The 22,334-nt window shown below is 38.1% G+C and overlaps 1 protein-coding gene across 1 annotated transcript; it reads left to right on the top strand.

Annotated features, from left to right (window-relative positions):
* The first annotated feature begins 816 nt into the window (after nt 1-816).
* Nucleotides 817-22,285, top strand: MRPS35 (mitochondrial ribosomal protein S35). Its single transcript, XM_037388937.1, has 8 exons — nt 817-1,004; nt 3,013-3,056; nt 4,261-4,428; nt 4,821-4,881; nt 8,061-8,200; nt 8,511-8,620; nt 10,375-10,444; nt 21,779-22,285. Exons 1-8 carry the CDS (start codon nt 851-853, stop codon nt 22,052-22,054), a joined length of 1,023 nt encoding a protein of 340 aa, XP_037244834.1. The 5' UTR covers nt 817-850; the 3' UTR covers nt 22,055-22,285.
* Nucleotides 22,286-22,334: the final 49 nt, after the last annotated feature.

Here is a 22,334-nt window from a genome sequence, read left to right on the forward strand (position 1 = left end):
TGGAAAACTGTAACTGAAAGGTTTATATTGTAATTAGCACTAGGAATTAAGCGCTATCCACAATTCAAAAGCATGCATTCTGACCAATTGTGTTACAATGCATGAAATCATTGAGGGATGCTGTATTAATAATGAAAGGGTAAAATATATAACAGGTATATTGTAATTTGAAACAAATAGATTAAAACCAGCTACTCTTGCGAGCTGCCAGGGATAGAAGTACCTATCCAAAAACCTAAGTGCTGCACCTAACAGGTTCTGAGAAGCAGAAAAAAGCTGAAATTTTAAGAAAAGCAGCGCTGCCTAGTCAAGATTTATACACATGACAGCATGATCATTTCAGCTCCATATGACAAAGCTGAAGCCATTTGCGTTTTGCTGAAGAAATCCACAGAGCTTTGCTTACAAGGGTCGCTGAAACAGCCTGCCCCTCTTCCCGGGGTACAAAGAGCACACGGAAAAATTGTACAGCTACTTGTGAGGGGCAGAAAGTGGCCAGGGAAAAAGCCACCCGCAGAAACGCCCCCCCCAACCCCGCAGCCCTGGGCAGGCCCGGCAGCAGGTACGGACACCAAACCGGCGGGCCCAGCGCGATCCCCGCACGGCCCCCCGCCCCTCCCCGCCCCGCTCTGAGGGCGGTGGCTTTCCGGCTGCGGTTCCGCCCCGCCCCGGGCGCGCCAGTCAGCTCCGCGCCGCGCCGCGCCGTGCCGCGCCGCGCCTCCCCGCTCCCCTCCTCCTCGAGGGCGGGGAGCTGCTGCGATTCGACTTCCCGCCTGGCTTGGCCCGAGCCGGCTGCCGTCCTGCCGGGGGGCGGGTCGTGGGGGGAGACTGCGCGCGGCAGGGCTGGAAGATGGCGCCCGTTAGCGGGGCGGCGCGGCTCGGGGCGGGTTATTGGGCCGCGCTGGGCCGGCGCTGCGGAAGGGCTCCGCTCGCACCTGCCTTCGGGGCGGCGCCTTATTCCTCCGTGCCTGCGGTGAGCAGCGGGGAAGGCCAGCAGAGGGAAGGTGAGAGCGGCCCGGCCGACTGTGGCGGCGGCAGGGGTGCAGCCGTCCGGGGGCGGGGGGCTCGGGCTGGCGGGGCGCTGAGGGCGGGCGGGGAGCTGAGGCCCGTGGCCCTACATCCTTCCCGGCTGCAGACGGCCTTGAAAAAGTCGGATTTCTTTGCAAGTATTTGCTGAAGAGCTTTTGGTTTGTTTGCATTTTTAAATTTTGTGGTAAAGGTTACAGATTTTTTTCTTTACTTTTGCGGTGGTAAAGGCAGCACAAATACTGTGAGTAGTCTGAAGAAAGAAGTGAACAAACGGGTGTTTGCTAGACAGAATATTTAGGATTACAGCGATACGGTGGACCTGCAGTGCATCGCCTGGTTTTAGGTATTACGAGTCAGAGTTTCATCGTTTGAGGCAGGTTAAGCATTTGCCGTCGTGTCTGGCCTCAAGCAGAGCTGTTCAGGGTGTTCTGAGTGCAAATGGAAACGGTTGGGCAGGGTTGTACCGATGTTTTTCTGAAGGCAGGGTTGGCGTTTGTCATCTGCAGGCTCAGGAGCAGGCTGGGTTGCTGAAAAGGCCTTTAAGTGATGTCTGATGTTGGAGCCCCTGGCACTGCAGGAGTAAAAGGTTTCCTGACCTGGAATTGTAGATGTTTGTAACAAATTTAATAGGATTGGTATGACTGAAGTGTGTCTGAAAGCACCACAAAAATGGCAAATTAAGGGATAAAAGAATGCTGTGTATTAGTTGTTGCAGAGCCCCATATGCATTGTTCACTTTGAATTTTTATGTAGCAAGAAGAGGAAGAACAGAGTTTGGATAAAGAAAACAGAAGAACTGCAAAATACATAATTTTTCCAAGGCTTATGTGGGGTAGGGTTGTAAGACAAATTAATGAGGCAGAAAGAACCCAACTTCACTCTTAAATCCCATTCAGTGTTTTTTTGCTAATTATATTCTGTATTGTATTATGGCAACAATTAAAAGCAAGCAAAAAAGCACCCAAGCTCAAACTAGATGCTTGAAAATAAATGTTACTGTATTCACTTTCATTTATCTGACTTTTATAAAGGCCGTGTTGTTTTGATGTTGTTTATTGGAGACAGAGCGTGGCTTGAAAGTATTTAGAGTTTGAGGAGGGAGACAGGGTGGCTTGAAAGTATTTAAACTTTGAGGAGGAGGAGGAGGAAACCAAACCAAGAAAATGAAGATCTCACTTTAGATTGAAAATCAAGCGGTAATTGCTATCTTCATGCATCCCCACGAGTCTCTCATCACAGCTCCAACTGAAGTTAGGTGGCTAAAAATTTGAGCCAAATGGTGTCTCAGGCCTGCTGGAAGGGAGTAAACTCTTTCACTGTGGTGCATCTTGTCTGGGACTGCTCAATAAGCCAGATGAACATGGTAAAATGGCAGAAAACAAACCCATTGGTTTGTTCCCCAGCTCAAGAAGAAAAACAGTTTGATGTGCTTAACTCTTTAGACAGATGTTAGATGAGCTTGAGTGGCACGGAAGAGGGTGTGAAGATGAGCTGTCAGAAGGAAGGGATGGAACCATGGGATTCTCCTTTTGGTAATAGTGAATTGTTAGATTTAGCTGTCTTGTGCTGCTGGTAGAAAGTGATTTGTGACAACAGCCATGTGGGAAGGAGGAAAGGAAGCACAGTTATGAAAGCAAAAGTGTACTTTCTCCCATCTCGTTTTTTCTTTTCTCCTGCATCAAGCTGGAATAAATGATGCTAGCAAAATGCATTTAGGCATGTAACCACTAAATTATTGTTAACATGTTTCTAGGATAGACCCAGACGGAATGGCTTCCAAGCTTTTTTTAATCTTAAATTCCAAAAAATAAGCAAGCAATCTGCAGTATGAGTATCTGATCTTCCCCTTCTTCCATGTAAAGACTGGGAAGTATTAGTGTATATTGTGTTTATGAAAGAAAAAAAAACACAAAATTTTGCTGCTTCCCCCCACAACCCATATAATAGTTTTTACTGATTTTTTTTTTTTTTTTTTTCTTTCAGCTTCCACAAGGAGAAGAGGCAGGACACAACAGTTTGTAAGATCAGTAAGTACTGAAATTATTTGTGGTTAACTTAGGTGTTTGAAAAAGTTTTCTAAGTTATATGGCTTAACATTTTGTACAGGAACCCCTTCTGCAGTCAAAACCTGGTGAAACATTTCACTGTAACTATTCTAGAACCCAGACCTAACTTTTTTCAGTCTCCCAGATGTTTTCAGTCTGTGTTCTCAAAAAGGCAAAAGCATTAACGATAACAAGCTAACAGTTAGCTTGTATTGACACTGTGTATTGCAGGTCTTAAAAGTAATGTAAAGTTCATTTAAAAAACAGATAGACATTTTAATGTTGTTTTCAGTATGAGTTTACAGGATCTGTAGTGATTTCTTTCTGGCATAATAAAAAGCTGTGATATTGTGCGTAAGTGAAATTGTTCATGCACAGTGGAATTTAAAGTGATACCTGAACATTTAATCACCGAGTATTTTCTTATTTATCCCACACATAAATTTCAAAAGCAGTACATCAGATGTTACGATTTTTAAAGGCAAATAGTAAAAGTGGACCTGGCATGTATTACATTTTTGTTTAACTTCCACTGTTAACTGGTGATATAATGATATACCAAAGCAGTGAGACCAACTGACTGCGTATATTTGTTTTTTACCATTATAAAGTAAAAACTAAGGTTTTTTGGGAAAAAAACAGTGATTTGATTATTTTTTTGAAAGAGCATTTGACTGAAATCTTGGTCAGTTATTATGGAGGATATAAGCTATTTCTGCAATGTAGCAATGCATCATTCCTGTACTGGGATTTTTACAGCAAGTAATTTTGGAGTTATTAATATTTTTTTTAATATTAACTTGTTCAGACTTTCAGAATTCCAGAATTTTAAAACTCATTTAGGCACTTTAGGAAACAGAATTTGCAATTAAATACTAGTTTGATTCTTCCCTCTGCCCCCCCCTCCCCCCGCTGATCTATCATAATGCAGGAAATGGTGAGTTCTTTCTAAGCATTTCTGAAATAAAATGCAGTTGAAGATTGGGAAAGGCCTGTAACCTGAGTTTGAGAGGCTATCTTTTAAAAATTCCATTACAAAAGAGCACTAACTTTCAATGTAAAGGTGTCTGGAAATTTCTAGCTGTGAGAATTTATTCCTGAAATAACTGTTGTGTGTTTTGCTCCTGCTTTGTCTCACCAAACAGTGTATCTTCCATCAAACTTTTTATACTTTTCAATTTATTAGGGTATACCTCCCAGAACTGAGAGGATGGCTGTTGATCAGGACTGGAGCAGTGTTTATCCGACAGCAGCAGTGTTTAAACCTGCCTCTGTGCCTCTCCCAGTTCGAATGGGTTACCCAGTGAAGGGAGGAGTACCTCCACCAAAGGAAGGCAACTTAGAACTTATGAAGGTAAGACACGTGCCATTGGTGTGTGGTAACTTTAAAAGTCATTATTCACTAAGGCTGCACTGCTTTGATTGGAATATTTGTATTGGATACAGTTTTCTATTATTAAATAGGGTAATACTCCATGAAATGGTAACAAATACAAATATAAGTAACAAATGAACCAAAGCAGGAGATGTTTTTAGAATTGTCATGACTATGACTTTTGTAATGGGGCTAACTTAAGTCTTTTGCTAAATCAGACTTGAGAAGAGTCTTCTTATCTTAATATTTTATTAAGCGTATTGTACTACCTTAACAAATGTTAAAAATGTAGTCAGTTTTCAGTAATTCCCTTTTATTTATGAACAGACAGAAAGCTATTATTTTGGTAACTCTTAATGTGTCTGTTTCAGATTCCCAATTTTTTGCATCTTACTCCTCCTGCAATTAAGAAACACTGTGCAGCTCTTAAAGGTGAGGGGGGGGTTATTCTCTTTTGTCGGGTTTTTTCTTTTTTCTGTTTTTAAATAAAACATCTCTCTTGAAGTTTTAAGACAATGCACAATGTACCTGTGTGATGAAGTAGAAGGTGAGGCACAGTCCACCTGTGAAGCTGGTTATTTGTCAGGCTTTGGCTAGTATTGTATGCTTTCTTACTGCTGCATAGTGTCGTACGGGTGGTAGGCTGATATGTCTTGGGGGATTTTCAGCACACCAGTAAGACTTTTACCTTTCAATTAGGCTCTGCTTATACTGGAGAATTTATAGTTTAGCATCTTAAGGAAGATGAGTGATGAATGTGACTCAGTTCTCAGAAGATTATCTGTGATTAAACCAGGGTTCAATCAGTAAAATGCTATTAATAAATGAAACCTGTGAGAGCAAGGTCTGCTGGGGAGACACAGCAAGCAAATAAGGAGAACCTAATGAGGTTAGCCATCAAAGAGTGGAGGTAGAAGGAGTCAGGGAGGAGATGGAATTATAGAATCTTTTAGGTTGGAAAAGACTCTTAAGATCATCAAGTCCAGCAGTTAACCTAACACTAAGTTCACCACTAAATCATGTCCCTAAGCGCCGCATTTACACATCTTTTGAATACCTACCTCCAGGGATGGTGACTCAACCACTTCTCTGGGCAGCCTGTTGCAGTGCTTGACAATCCTTTTGGTGAAGAAACTTTTCCTAATATTCTATCTAAACCTCCCCTGGTGCAACTTGAGGCCGTTTCCTTTCCTCCTAATCACTTGCTACTTGGGAACAGAGATCAACACCCACTTTGTTACAGTCTGGGGTAGTTGTAGAGGGTATTAAGGTCTCCCCTCAACCTGCGTGATAAGAGGCCTGTGTTGAGTTGCCTGTATACAAATGCATGCAACATGGGAAACAGGAGGAATTTCAAAGTCTGAGGAGTCGCAGACATGCAGATTGAAAGCTTATATGATTGAGGTACAGGCAAGGATGTTGTGGAGGAGCTGACCTGTAGCCAGAAGAAGAGCTCAGATACAGAGCTTTGCAATGAGGTGTGTAGCAAGCTGGTTAAGAACTTGAGAGCTGGGATCAGAGGAAAAGCCAAAAAGGATCTTTTTGTGGGCATCTGCCACAGACTGCATATTTGAGAAGAGGAAGTGGATGAACAGCTCAAAAAAGCCTCACAACTGCAAGCTTTGGTTTTCATGGGGACTGCAGTTATCTCAACATCTATTGGAAGCATAGCAGGATGTGATGGAAGCAATTTAGGAGATTTCTGGAGTGTGTTGCAGATAATTTCTTGATGGAAATGTTGTACAGACTGTCTGTAGGAAGGTGCTATGTTGCACCTGTTACTCGCAAGTGTGGAAGGACTGGTTGGAGATGTCAAGTTTGCCAGCAGCCTTGGTTATGAAAAGATTGTGGCGTTTAAGATCTTCAGAGAAATGAGGAAGGCAATTTCTCAATGCAGATGATTGAGTTGACTAGAGGACTTTCTCTGTTGGATTTGTTGTTCAGAAACAAGGAAGAGTTGGTCAAGTATGTGAAGGTTAGCAGCATCCTTGGTAACAGTGGTGATGAAACTGGTGTTTAATATCTTGAGAGAAGTGAGCGAGACAGACAGTGGAACTGCAGTCTGGACTTTAGGAGAGTGGTTTTGGTTTTTTCAGGAATCTGCTTGGCAGATCTCATGGGGGAGTCTCCTAAGGAGTGAAGTGGCCTGTGAGAGCTGGTGGATGTTTAAATTCAACCTCCTCAAAAGAGCAAGAATGATCCATTGCAGTGTGCAGAAAGTTGAACAGGTGTGGCAGAAGGACAGCATGGGTGTGCAGGGAACTCCTGAGTGACCAGAGATGCAAAAAGAAAGTACACAGTAGGTCGAAGCAGGTTAAGACTATGCAGGAGGAACAGGAAATTTTTGCCTGACCATCTTCAAGAAGGGCAAAAAAGAAGATGCAGGGAACTGCAGGTCAGTCAGCCTCACAGCATTCTCTGGAAGATTCTGAAGCAAACCTTCCTGGAAGACATTTCCAAGCATGTGAACACGTGCTTTATAACAGCCTGGATAATGGTAGAGAGCACAACCTCAGCAAGTCTTCAGATTATATTGAACTGGGGGGGAACAAGTGATACACCGGAGAGCAGAACTGCCATTCAGAGGGCAGGGGAAAAAATCTGCTGCAAGGACCCTCATGAAGTTAAAAAAAGGCAACTGCAAAGTCGTGCATCTGGGATGGAATAACCCATGCAGTAGTACAAGCATGCGTGTGGCAGGGGGGCAAACGGCTAGGAAGAAGCTTTGCAGAAAAGGCCACGTGGAGCCTGGTGGGCATTTGAAAGTTGAACATAAGTCAGCAGTGTGCCCTTGTGGCAAGGAAGGCTACCTGCACACTGGGTTGCATTAACGAGTTTAGCAACCACATTCAGGAAGTTAATTATTTTCTCTCTATTGTGTATTGCATCCATTTCTGGGGTCCCCAGTACAAGAAAGATGTGGACCTGTCACATGAGAACTACACAGATAGGAGAGGTGTTCCAGCCCTCTGGTTGTGAAGAAAGGCTGGGAAAATTGAGGTTGTTTAGCTTGGAGAAGAGAAGACTTCTGGGACATCTTACTGTTGCCTTTCAGTATATAAAGAGGGCTTATCGGAAGGACGAGGAGAGACTTTTTTACCAAGGCCTGTAGTGACAGGTCAAGGGGCAATGGTTTCAAACTGAAAGAGGGTAGATACTTAGATTGAACACAAGGAATAAGTTTTTTGCAATGAGGGTGGTGAGACACTGGAAGAGCTTGCCCCAGAGAAGCTGTGGATGCCCCATCATGAAAGTATTCAAGGTCAGGTTGGATGGGGCTTTGAGCAGTTTGATCTAGTGAAGGATGTCCCTGTCCCTGACGTGGTGTTTGGAGTAGCTGATCTTTGAAGGTCCCTTCAACCCAAACCATTCAGTGATTCTACTTGGAAGTTGTGAGATGGCATCTGGAGTACTGTATCCTGTTTTTGGGGAACCCAGTACAAAGAAACACATTGAAATATGTAGCAAGTCTAGTAGAGATCCTGCTGTTATCTAAATGAGGATGGTTTCTATAAATTGTACTTTAAAAAATATATATTGCAATAAATTTGAAAAAAAAAAACCAACGAAACAACAGATACTACTTTGAATGTTTTCTCTTTATTATACAGATTTCTGCACTGAATGGCCAAGTGCTTTGGACAGTGATGAGAAATGTGAACAGCATTTTCCTATTGAAATTGAAACGGTAGATTATGTTTCTTCAGGGACATCTATTCGTAATCCCAAAGCAAGAGTGGTGATTTTAAGAGTAAGTAGTATTTTTGTAAACAACCTTTGTTTCAAAACCCCAAATACTTGGCTTTCTCGACAAAACGTGTGCAAGTATGACATGTTGCAAGGAAATGAGAGGGGAATGGTATACTGAATGTCTGAATAAAAAGCAGTGGATTTCCTTAAGTATATTACAGCATGTTAGAACTCAGGTTGTAATGTTACTAGCTTAATAGCTATCCTTTTAATACTTGATAAAAGGTGGATGTAACTATCTTTAAATATTTGCAGGGTGTAGAGATTGGATTTATACCAGTAATTAAAGGTGTTTTCTCTTGTACTTGAAGGTAAAACTTTCTAACCTGAATTTGGATGACCATGCCAAGAAGAAGCTCATTAAACTTGTAGGAGAGCGGTACTGTAAGGATACAGATACACTCACAATTACAACAGACAGGTACAGTTACAAGATGGCTGGGTGCCTTCCAGTGATATTACTGGAAGTTATTGCCTTGGTGACTTACTATATTGTTAAGGCTAAAATATGACTTAAGAATACCAGTACTCCTGTTATTAACTGTTAAAATTGTAATGGACAAAACATATAAGGTCAAAAACCTAATACCTGTTAAATATTGTTGATTATTGAAGCTCTGTATTTAGAAGTCTCAAATGTTATTTTAAAGTAGTTCTCATGTTTCCCAACAGAACCCATGGGTTCTGTTAGTTTTAAGAATGTTCTGAAGAGTTTCAGGGAAGAAAAATGGCATTGGTAACCAGACATTTCTCAGTGTTTTGATTTTCTAGATATAAACAAATCACTGTATTTATTTATAGTTATGTTCAGAAGACTGCATTGGAGAAACCTGTTTTCTGTGTTGGATTCTGAAATGTTTTAAGAGAATACTTACGTATTCCTCGATTCATGATAAATTTTAATTCACAGCTGCTTTCAGCAGTAGGAAAAACATTATTGACAGTCTTTTCTGTTCACATGTTTTCATTAGAATTATTTTTCCCCTCTTAAATTTCCTGTCCTTTCATATGAGGTACTGGTTTATTTTACATAAAATAAATACAGAATTAATAAAATTGTGCATACCTTTTTCGATTAGACTGGGAAATCTGTGTAGTTTACTGGGACCACTTGTGCTATCAATAGTTTAATTTCCCTAGCAGGACTTTTTGGCTGAAGCATTAGGATAGCTGAAAGGAGCTTACCCTCTAGAGCATCTGTGAATGGTCTTATGCTGTGTTGCAGAAGAAACTCTTAAATGTGCCTCTTGGTATTTAACTTTATTTTTAGTAAATTCTAAGGCCCAAGCTCTGAGGAGTATCCATTTCTTGGAGTATCCATTTCTTTAATATGGGATTTTTCCAGGCTGGTATTTTGATTAGTTTTAAAATGAGACTCTTTGACTATGCAAGAAATAAAAGTCAAAAGCTTGAGTCCTTTTTAAAGTTTATTTGTAGAACAGCCATAGTTCATAGGCATTCAGATGAGTGATTTTTTTAGTGTCTCAGATGTAGTCTTGCACGATTCAGTTTGTTCCACATCAGGAAGCAGGGTGAAGGAGCCTGCAGGAAGAGGTGAGTGGGAGAAAGAGACAGGAAGGTGTGGTTGATCAGCATGAGGAAGAGATTAATGCCATTAAATTCTCAGCAGAAGGTTTTCATGACTAGTTTTAAGAAAAAGAACTGGTTTTGCAGGACTGTGTCTTATCCCAACAAATCTTACTGGTGATCCTGTTCTGACTTACAGCTACATTGACTTAAACTTTTCTTCTGAAATCATTGGCTAGCTCTCCTGTTCTGAACTGCTATTTCATGGCTATTTTCACCAGTCATCCTCCTCCCTTCAAGTCTTGGGGGAGAAAATAAATTAGGTTTTAAGCAAGTTCAGACTTAATGTTTTGGCTTAGAGGGTAAAGAAGTTTTTAATGTTTCCTGAAGATCTGTAAATTCTTGCATTTTGTACATTTTCCTGCTGATTTGCAGATGCTCATTCGTCTGTGTTCTTAATACTCATGCCTTCATGATGATGTATTTTATTATGTGTAATTCAGAAATGCATGTGAATCAAACACACATTTTCCTAAGATTCGTTACATTACAAATCAGAAAATGCTGATGGCGAGTTTAACATTTTGTTCAAAAGTATATTACAGTGGCTTGATATCAAAAAGACTAGCTTTGTTTATGAATTTTCAGGTGTCCACTAAGAAGACAGAACTATGATTATGGCATACACCTCCTTACAGTTTTGTACCATGAATCTTGGGTAAGCAATTGTGAATAACCTGTGTTCCTTAACATGTGTGTGGTTTCTAATGAGCTCTCTCATAATTTATAGAAAGTTCCATGACTGTGTGCAGCTTGAAGTAAATTATCTTAGATTCTTTTCCTCATCCACCTCACTTTTCTTGATGATTTCATCTAAGTTGCTTATGTTTGAATCTCAATTTCCTAGTCAAATTAGAGTGCATTTCTTTAACTTCACAAGTGCTGTTCTGTTGTTTGAATATAGAGTTTTCCTCTTTTCAGAAGTTCTCTAGTTTTTGACCTTAGTAATGAGATTTTTTCCCAATACTTTTTCTCACAACAAGCCCAAAACTGACCCTCAGCCTAGCAGAAAACACGTTCATTCTCAGAATTCCTGAATGTGGCAGTGCTAGGTTAATGGTTTGACTGGTTGATCTTAAAGATCTTTTCCTACTTAGACGATTTTATGATTCTACCTTAAGTTTGGCAGCATGCTGGGCTTCCTATGCACAATATTCAAATATGAATTGAGTGCATCCAGAGGAATGGTGTATTCTGTGATTAACATCAGTTACTTATGCATCCTTAACAATAACCACATTTAAAGAAAAAAACTGTTCCAAAAAAGCAGGGGTGTGTGTTACTGTCTTTTAAGTTGTGAAAACTAAGATACAGTACAGTATTTTGCCTGATTCCACACTCTTATATGTTACTTAGAATCTGTATTTTCTTGTACTCTTCCTGGGCTCCAGTAAACCATGGCTGTAATTTGGAAATATTCTGCTGCTTAAATGCTTTCACAAATTTTGCCTCAAAATGGATGGTGTGAGGTCTTAGGCTGCTTTTCTGAGCTCCCTTTTGCTCAGGAAAGGAACATCCTCCCCATCTTCTGTTAGTTTTAGGGCTTCATTGCGTCAGAGTTAGTGTCCTGAAAAATATGTAAAGTTACTGTAACTCTTCAGATAAATGTTTCTGCCAAAGCAAGTGTAATGTAAACTTTTCTGTAATGATTCAGGATGTGGCATATTTGAAAATTTTCCCAGTAGGTCGTTTTGTGAATGGTTATACATGTGAAATATCCCAGATGAATGTATTAGAGATACTACTCCAATTTATTGATAATTTACTACAATTGTTTAGTCCTGTAAATATAGTAAGGTATCTTTAGACCACAAATCTTTCTTTTACAGTGAATTCTTCAGACTTCTCTTCTGTATTTTTGTGGTTAATTGTGTTGGTTATAAGTATTGCCTTCAACAATTTTACAAGTGTTTTTACAGAAAACAAGTTAGCAATCTGAAATGAAGTTATTGTTGAAACCCCATACTTATGTTTTGGATATCTTAACTTTGTTTAAATGTAATATGTTTTTAGTTATATTGTTTGAGACAGACAGTGAAAGCCTTCATCATCGGTGTATTTCCATAAATGTAGTCATTTAAAGAAATAGTAGCTGATTAGCTACCAAAATTCATAGTTACTGTTTTCAGTTGTTCTCTAGTATTTAAATTAAATCTCTATATTTAGCATTTTAATGAATTTCAGTATTCTTGATTTTGATCATTGCATTGATGACATAAACATAAGGAGGGCGAGATGTATTTCCCTTTCATTGGAAGTTGCCTTGGAGGAGGTGTTTTGTGATTGTAGAGTGCATCAAATTAAAGTCAGATATGTCTTAAAAGATAGATTTACTTTAGATTTCAAGTGCTTTGTACACATGGATATTTTTCTCCCCAACAGCATTACATTGCATTACAGATCTTAAATTAATGACCGATCAGCTTCCAGTATTAAGCAATGACAAGAGCACTAGACACTGCTTGCTTTATTAATTCCAAGTGAATGCTGCATCTGTCCTGTGCTCTAGCATTACTTAGTGATGGAAGACAGGGCTATACGATATTGCTGTGTGAGTGTTCAGTGTGTATTGAATATGCACAAGTCTCTTTCCCTTTTATTACCTTTCAACTTCCATGTTAATATTTGATGAGTTCATCAGTCAGTTGTAATTGTCTTTGATTTCCATGAAGAATTAATGGTCTCCTGAGACATGTTTTTTCATTTTGTGGTATGTTTTGTTTTGTGATTGGTTTGTTTTTTCCCATGGTCAGTGGTAATGTCTTTTAATAACTTGCTGAAAGATAGTTTGGATGTATTTTGTAAACGATAAGCAAACAATGTATGGTTTATTTTCATTTGTATGAACTTTAATATTGGAGGGGGATGGGCAGGAACAGGCCTTCCATGTAGAGAGTAACATCAATCCTGTTTACAGAACTAACTGAATGATTGGGTGACTTTTCCAATGGAGTAGTGCCACACTGTGTTCTAATGTATGTGCATGATGGAATTCAATAAATGAGGGCAGTGTTCCACTTTTGCTAAGTGAAGGGAAAGCTGGCTACATGTAAATTTTGCCCTCAGTCCTGAAAACTCTGCCTTCTGTCTCTCTAAATATGGCGTAACTCTAATTTATGTTAATCACTGCATTACTGAATTTTGTGAACCCACAAGCATGTGAATATATAAAGGGGAAGATTGTATGCAGATATACATCAGGAAATGTAATTTCAAGTGTAATTATATTTTAATTGTCAGTGATGTGTAATTAGTTTGTAACTGTAAGAAAGTAGAGCATCCAAGTAGTTTATGAAACCTTTTTAAAAAAATGACAGTTCTTTGTGGTTTTGTAGTGAACTATGAGCTGTGAAGCTCCATTGTGTAGACATGCATTTTCAGCAGAACATTACTCTTGAATGAGCATGAAGAGGGTAATTCTGGCTCCTCTGGCTCTTTGTAGGCATGCTTAGAAGACAAAATTTATCGCTGTTTCAACAGCAGTCTCTGTATTACAGATTTTCTTGTATGCTTTTCTAGTCTTGGCATCCATAAAACCCCAGGGCATCCACAATTTAGTAATTCTACTGCTATTGCAATTAGAGGGCTCAGGTGGAATTAATTTACAAGAATTCTTTTTGTAATGGAGTTACAATTGAAATACACAACAAGTGTGTGCAGAGAAAATATAAAGGAAAGAGGGGGGGGAATTACCTACAGTTGGTACAGGTATAGCTCTGCCTCAAGGCTCTGAATATGTGGTTAACAATGGATTTTTCTTGGATTGCAACGTGGGGAAGAGAGTTTGTTTGCATTTAGATAAATGAATAAAAGGTTGTCCAGATCAAACTTGGCAAACTCATTTCTGAAAGGTACCATGGTGAAAGTGAGGGAAGCATGTTGCTAGGTTAATGCACTGGCTAGCATTTTTATCTACTCTGACCTGCTAGCAGTGAATGGATCATGCAAGAAGACAGACTAGCCAAATTGTGAAAGGCTTTGAAGATATGTTGGAGGATTGAACCTGGTGTAGAGAAGCTTTCAGAGAAGTTCAGGTGTTTTTTATGATCATGTGTGTAAGAGCTCCCTTTTGTTGAATGCATGGGGAAATGAAGAAAAAGGGAAGGAACTGAAGGAACAAATTTATGTAATTTTTTTGTGTGTGTAGTGGGGGAAGCAGTAAATGAATAAATGTTTTGGTTTGGGTTTGTGAGTGTTAGAGGAGGAAGCAGAGTTTCCGCACTGTGGGAGGGAGGGACAGGGGAAAAGAGTTGTCAAGCTGTTGATAGACAGTCAGAATAAAGAGCTGAAGTGAAGAAAATGACAGAGGTGGCAGGAGCGTGAAAAGTTAAATTAATGACTTGGGAAAGGAGAAAGTAGCTGAAGCTATTTGATTACTTACAGAAGTGGGATACTACGGGATAGGCTTTTGGGCTACATAACCCCTACAAATTGGTAGTTAAAATAGTATTACATTTGAAACGATACTGTCTTTCCTGTCTTCTCATGTTCACGTAGAAATGTCGTTGGTGGACTTGACCATGCAAAATTCTGCAAAAGCTGAGGGCACTCAGAACCTTTCAGTATTGTGTTAGAATTTACCAAAATACAGTACAGTGTTACCAGTTGGTATTTGATCTGTATTTAAAGAAAAAAAAACCCCACCTTTATTCTGAAGAAAGAAATGTGATTATTTTCTTTTGTCCTCTGGAATGCATTCCTGTAGCAGATAATGTTACCCTTGCTTTTGGAAAAGAGAATCTATAGTTCTTGTTGTTTTCTGGCAGAAAAAAACCAAACCTTGCTTGTTTGTTTTGATAGAGGAGGAAAAACGTTAATTCATCCTGTGGTTCTTGATCCATCCTCTGTTATCACAGGCTCAAATGAGGTATACTACTGTAAAGCAGAACAGTTATGGGAAGCTGTTCCGAATACTGGCAGCATACTGGTGGACTGATAATAGTTGCTTGGTAAGACAGTATGCTGTTTCTTGAGATAGATTTGAACAGTGGGGAGCAGTGTTAATTAGGGGTCTACGTATTGTGGTCTTGGTTCAACCTATTTGAACTACAGGTTGGGTAATGAGGCAGCCTAAATCTAATGGAGAATTTGATTTAGTTAGTCTTTGTTATTTAACAGAGATGCATAAGAAGCAAGAAGTGTACTTTAAAAACCCAGACTGATGCATTTGGCACTTTAATTTTGATAAAAGCAGACAGATGTCAGGTCTCTTCGTTCAGTTATCTTTAAAACATTCAGTTTTTAAAACTTGAGAATGCTCGTTTATTCTCTTATTTTAAAATACTCGGAGATCTTTTACTTCCTGTTTAATAGTTTTAAGGTTGTCAATCAAATATTTGTGTTTTATTAGCTTTTAGAATGGATTCAGCAGATACCTGACTTGCACCATCTAGTAAGAATTGAACTGAACTTCCTTGAACTTCAGTGCTGTAACATCTCTCTAAACCTGAATGCATTTTTGTGGTACTAAGTGTTTTTTAAAGAGTAAGAGTTTGCTGCCCTCAAGTGGTTAAAACTATCATAAACCCATTTATTCACACGGCTCAGATTAATAGTTTATCACTGAAAAGTAAAGTTCTGTTATGAGTTGAAAGCAGGAAGGAGAAACAAGTGGAAGAGAAAGTTAATTTTCCAATTAGGAAAAACATTCAAAGTCATCCTAAAGGGGAGGAATCCGAAAAAGATAGAATGAGAAAATAACTTACGGTTGTTTTAAACCAGTCAAGACTACAAAAGGTGCAACAGTTTTAATTGCTCCAATTCCACTTGATTTTCAATGTACACAAATGCAAGATGATGGAGACTGGAGGATGTCATTCTGTATGACACAGTTGAGTTCTTGAAAGATGAGTGAAAAGGTGTCCTTTGCATTTTCTGTTCTCCAGTGTATTTCTTAAAGTAAAAGGTCTAATCTGACATACTAAGAATAACAGTAGAGTTAATGCTTTACACAATTTTGAACTTTCTCTTGCTTTTTCTAGTAGTGTAGTTCAGGAGTCTGATAAAAAAAGATTCAAGACTTAAAAATAACAGTAGGGAAGAAGGAATATAGAGGTAGGGGTAAGTGGTAATTGGCTACTAAATATGTGCAGTAATAGCCAAAAGGTCTTCTAGGTGCCTCTCCTTACATTGTGCTTGCACTTTAGATGTTAATAGTACTTGAAAGGACAGGGCAGTAGAAGCAGAGAGGTGAGAGAAGTAAAAAACTGAAGAATGGACAGACAGTGACAGAGGCTTAACTAAAACTTATCTGTGAACCCCAAAGCTGTGGTCTGAATGCATTTGAGGAAAGTATCCCACATTGCTTTTGCATTCCTTTTTAAGTAGAACATTAAACAGCAAGGCACTGGTGGGGTGGGGAGTCTGTGTGCCTGCAGCTGAAGGAATATTTTTACATCACCATTGGTGGTAATCCTGAAGTCAGTTGTATAGCTTTTCTCTGGACTTCAGTTAGCACTTAAATTGTATTGTGGTTTTTTTCATCTACAATCGTTTTAAGCCGTTACAAGTAAGCATACTTTTCATCACTTCAGGTCGTGCCAGTAGAACTTAGTTACAGAATTTTGCAGTTGTCATAGTAAGAGTTTACCTTGTAATTCAACCTAAAATATATGAAAGGATATATATTCTGAAACCAAACAGGTCTCTGGTTACTTCCATTTTGAAAGTATACTTTATGTTTTGGACACTCAGGATGTTAAGGCACATGGGTTGTAGGCTTAAAATGGGAGGTGGAGGGAGATGCTTAAGTCTTGCTGAAGCTGTCTCCCTGGGCAGAAGAAAATTCAGGATTCATTTTGCTGAAAAAGGAGGGCCGTAGTGTAGTGGCTAGAGCATGTAATTGGGAGAGATATTTAAAGCTCTGGGCACCACTTAGTATAACTGAAGACTGCTTAGTGTAAATCTCCTGACTTTGAGATCTTAGAATAATGAAGTGTGATATGACTGTGCCCTCCATACAATAGTGTTCTTTCTCAGTATGTCATTATATATGGTTTAAGTAATGCAAACTGAGGCAGAAGTAAGGGTGGTCTCTGAATGTTGTAATATATACTTTGTTTTGAAGTATGTATTGCGTTTCATTGTGCACTCACCAGTGCTCAAAATCTTAACAGCTTGAAAGAGTTTTCATCATTAATATGAGTCAGAAAAGATAAGTCTAAGTGGCATAGTAGATGTTAAATTTAATAACTTTCTCTGAAGGTCTGAATGCAAACATTTAAAATCAAAGGGAAGAATTTTGCTGACAGGAAATGTGTATTGTAGTGAACGAAGGTTAAATATCTTTGTACCTCTTGCTTGGAACCACAAAGGTTGAATATTCAAGCAAAAGATTTAATTAAAAATTGTCTTTATACTATTTCAGACTGTGGCATGCTTTTTGTAATACCTTGTTTTTAAGCCCTTTGTTTCTAGTTGCTGGAGTAACAAGGCTCCTTTTTGATGCATAAATACATATTTTTACATCTGTTTAATTTTACATCGAAATATTGGAGTGAAATGAAATCTTGTGGGGCATAGATATTAACAAAATTAACAGAAAATCATGAAATATTTGGACCCTTAATATCACTTATCTTTCCTGATAAGATCAGAATCTTACCTGATTGGCATTCAGAAAACAAACTGCATTAGGTAAATACCTTACAAATGACCTTTGCAGAAGCCTGGATTTTCCAGAAAATACGTGCAGCTGCTTCAGCCCAGAGAAATTAGGTAGTGTCCTCATTTTTGAAAGAGGCAATCTAGATGATGGTGACTGCTAAGGACTCTTAGTTGCAGGGTCGGAGATTAAGCTTGTGAGTATCTTTTGCATCCAATATTATTTTTTGAGGCAAAGGTCTCTTCTTTCTTCTCTGCTAGTTCTCCTTTTCTGTTTTACATTTGTACCTTACTGGAAAAGTTTAGTCTTCCCGGTCTTTCTCCTCATTTTCTGTTATGCTCTAGAGTCTTATCTGCCCTGTGCCATTGCTGTGTCCTAGAATAACTTTTTGCTTATTCAGAAGAATGTATTTTAACCTATTCTGCATCACCAAGCAATTAAAAATCTTGTATCCAATCTCATCAGATACAAATATGTTTTGCCTCTGTACAAATTTATGTTGATACTTCTTTTTAAGTTGCTAACTAAATAGTAAAGTTCAAAAGTGTAATACATTTAGAGAGGTAAGTATGTTGTTGTTTTGGCAGCTCCTTTTTGGATTGAAGATACCAAATAATTTGGAAAATGTTAGCATAGCTGTCATTTATTACATGAAAATCTGTAATTATTGTACCACACAGAGTATCTTTAATTTCAGTGCAGTACTAATAAATGGGGATATTTATTCCAGGCTATACAGAGTTTGACTTGCAACTTAAAAAACTCGCCTTCTCCTTCAAAAACCTCCCACTAAAATACTTGGTCTTTGCTAAAGAGCATTAATTTTTTAACTGTTCAAACCACCGACAAGAAAGTTGACTAACGTGAGTGATGTTTTTAATTGCCTTGAAGATTTCTGTGTGCCACTTACAAATCTTAGTTAAAATGTTTTCCCCAAAAGAAACACCAGAGAACTGACAAATCTAATCCTTTTCCATATTGCTGTGACCGCAAAATTATGAAAGTTAAACTGGCAGAAAAATGAAGAAAAATGGTGAAAAGCTTGTTCAGGTGACCAGAAATGCTTTCTGTTCTTCTATACTTAAAGGTGCAATATAAGTTGAAGCTTTTTGTTAATGACATTTATGTCAAAAGCAATTTCACTGGCCAGAGTACTATTTTACTATTTATACTGGGTTAGCATTTTAATTAAGCGCTCTAAAGGCTTGTAAACGTTCCAAAATACTGGCTTAAACTGTAGCATAAAAGATTTGCTTAGAAAAAAAATCGTATTCATTTTTAACACCAAAAAAAATATATTTCTTTATATTTGCTTTAGGAAGTGTAAAAAATAAAAATCACTCCTCTGTGGCTCTTTAGGAATAGGTTTAGATCCTTTGACTGTATGAACAGTTGTTTTCTGGTGTTGGGTTTTTGGTTGGCTTTTTTTTTCTTTTTGCGGTTCTTACTGGAAGCTTTGGTAAGAGAAATAGTTGGAATTATCAGCAGAGTACATCTTCAGCCAGGCTGGTTAATACTCAGATTGTGTCTTATGTATGATAGAATGAAGTAATTGTTTTTAGTGAATTCATTGAAGAAATATATTTTGAATATTTTGATTTTTTACATCATTCACTAAGTGGGGATTATAGAAAAATGTTACACACTGCCACAATTTTATTCAGGTTTTCACAATTTTATTGTTATTTGTAGGACTCTTACTGCAGTGTTTACTTTAAGTTTGCAGGGGACAAAAATAATCAACTAAAAAAAATCTTTGATTAAGACCTCATTTTTGAAGTTTCCCTCATTGTGTCATAGTTTTCTTCTCACTTTAAACTAAGACTACAACACTTGTAACGTTTTCGCTATTCAGACTTCGTGGCTGCTTGTGAACCTAGGGTACTTTTTCAAATGAATATATAATTACAGATTCACTTTCGCAGTAAAAACTGGTTGGAAAGGTATTTACTTTTCACTCAATACAGTCAGTTTGCAAAAATCTGGTTTCTGTTCAGTTTCCTGTTTGTGATGTATGTCTGGACCTGTGTACAGTAGGATAACTTTTCATTCTGAGGCACGGCCACCAACATTGCAGCGATAGATACTGGCTTCTTGTAGCAGTGCTGAGTAATGGATTTTGCAGTCTCCTCCTTCTGTCAAATCCCTTCCTGCCTCTCTACCCCCAGAACTAAAATTTCATTTTAAAATCCATTTTGACACACCATTCTGCTGGGAAGGATTCCAAGAAAGAAATACCTAACAGTTTCTTTGGCCTCCTTAAAATCTTGCTCTGTATAGCTCAAAAGAAATAGGGAAATCTTAATCTGTTTATCAGTATACATCTCCAAAATCCTGTAAGTTAATGTGTGCAGAGAAGAATTTTCCTGAAGAGATAAATGTAATAACTGTCATTAGTTCTTCTTGTCTCTGCTATAACTTAAATGAGCTTAAAAGCCTCACAGTGATCTTTTGTTTGAACTTTAAATGTTGCTTTGATCCAGGGAATGACCAAGGGCAAAACCTATATTCCCTTACACTTGAGAAACCCTATCCCTGTGAGAGAAGCTTTTTCTTTAGAGTTCTTTTGGTGTTTAGGAAAAAAATGTTTTGGACAGCCATTATACAGATAAGCAAAAGTTATGTAAAATAGGATGACGTACATTAATTTTAAACTATGTAAATGTCCACAGTGAATTGTCATATTTTTCAAACATACTTTACCTGCTTGTCCTCTACTGTTTTAGCAATAAAGGTTATGGTCTGTCATCCTTGTCCCACCCCACCTGCCCCTGAAACTGAATGAGGTTCTTTTACTTCTGTGTTGTGTTGTGTCCAGGTTTTAATGTCAGTCATATGAGCCCTTTAGCAGTGTTAATCACTGTTTCTGACTAAACATTTGGACTCAGAGATTTAAAAGGCAAGAGATTCCATTTACCGGGTGTAGGATGCAGCATTTGTTAAAGTACTTTTACATTCAGATAGATGGACCCAAGCACACAGGGATTGGGGTGGGGGGAATCTTGGGTTTTAATTAAAGGTTATTAAATATTGTGGTTTGACTGCAGCAACCTTTTAGACTAGTGGGCAGAATGTTTTAAAATAAATGAAAAAACAATATTACCCATGCTCCCTCCGCCCCAAACAAAACAAAACAGGCAAAACAAAAACACCAACAGAAAACCCAACCCTCTCATGATTGCCAGTTTTTTTTGGATTCTGCATAGCATAGCTAAAATTTACTGAAGAGCTCTTTCTGGCAAGGGATTAAAAAAAAAAAATCAAAACCCCCCATATGTTATAAATGCTTTACTATAAAGTTTCTTTGAACTTACTCCCAGACAAATACAAGTTTTATTTAGACATTTCTACAACAGTTGTAAATAAATCAATAAAAAAAAACAAACACCAAAAATAGACCAAAAATGCTTCAAATTGTTATTCTTACACAGTTGAAATAATACAAGGACACTGTATTGTTTTCATCAGTAAAGTACTAAATAATTATAAATCTATTGTAGTTTGTATATTTATTTGCATGTTTGTTTGTGTGTAAAACCACAACTATATCTACAAAGCATATGTATTTACCAGAGTACAATAAAAATTACATCTATAAAAATACAAGGTTATAACATTTGAAATATCCCTTAAACAGTCTGTGAAGCTAGAGGAAGGCCTGCTGAATCAGGGAAATGTTCAAAGAGAAAATTTATAAACAACTGCACAAGCCAAGTATTTACAGGCACTGGGATGATGTCTTCTGTCTGTGTTCAACTTCTGATCCTATCTAATCCTGCAACGCTAATTAGGTAAAAATTAGCACCTTATGGATAGAGATTCTTTTGAGGAGCAATTTGTTTTGCAGGAAGAGGGAATGGATTAATTGATGGTGCTTTTCCTTATGAGTCACACAACATTTCCCAAATGGTGAAGGATTGTTGTCTCTCATAGGTTACTTGGTATAAGCTGTCTCACTTTGTGTCTTTCAGCCAATGTAAACATACCAAAATCATATGCTAGGGGCATAATAGCTAGGTCACTACTTCCAAAGCTTGAGCATTTAGGGTTATTTAAAATGACTACTTTTACAAGGCTTTTTGTTATTCATCGTGTTTAGTCTATAAGCTTTTTTCCCATTCTGATTTGCTAGTTATATCTGCCAGATACCTAAAGAACTTGGTAAGTGGGAGGGAGGAAACTCATTCTGCACAGAAAATGTATGGCGTACAGGCACCTCTTGAACTCTGAGGCTTGAGTTACAAGCCTTGTACTTTAGAGGAGGGGAAATATCTTCCACGGTGATTGTAATTGTTAAAGTTAATTGGTATGGGAGACAAGTTTCTTCATATTACTGTAGTTTTGTTTCAGTCTTGAGCAGTTTTCCAGACTATGTATGTTTTCTTTCAGAAAACTGAGATATGGGAGAGCGAGAAGACTGAGGAAGATATGGAAGAATATATATGGGAAAACAGCTGTTCTCAGAAAAATGCCTTGGATACACTACTTCGAATAAAAGCCTCGGAGAATGACGGTAACGTAACTGAGGAAGAGCTGCTTGCATCTGAAGTGGTTAAGAATTACAGAAACTCTGTAACTGCACTTAAAAATGAAGAAACGGAAGATAACATGTCTCAGTATAAGGAATCCGTGAAGAAACTATTGAATATACAAGCATTACCATGAGAGCAGGCTCTGCAGGTACACCCAATTATTATGGAAATATTAAACTACTGTGTTAATATTTCTGTATGATACGGATGTATAATTATTCAGAACCTTAACCTAAAGTATGAAACTTGATGATGACTTAATTTCAATAGCAATCAGATTTTTGTTTACCTCTGGATTTTCTTGTAAACATAATTTCCCTGTCCATTAATACTGTTCTTTGAATAAAGTATGTTTTGAGTCATACGAGTGACTTGAACATTCTATTCTGTGCTTTCTTAGCTTGGGAGATCCT

Source organism: Falco rusticolus, chromosome 5 (genome assembly GCF_015220075.1).
Source record: "Falco rusticolus isolate bFalRus1 chromosome 5, bFalRus1.pri, whole genome shotgun sequence".
Lineage (NCBI taxonomy): Eukaryota > Metazoa > Chordata > Aves > Falconiformes > Falconidae > Falco > Falco rusticolus.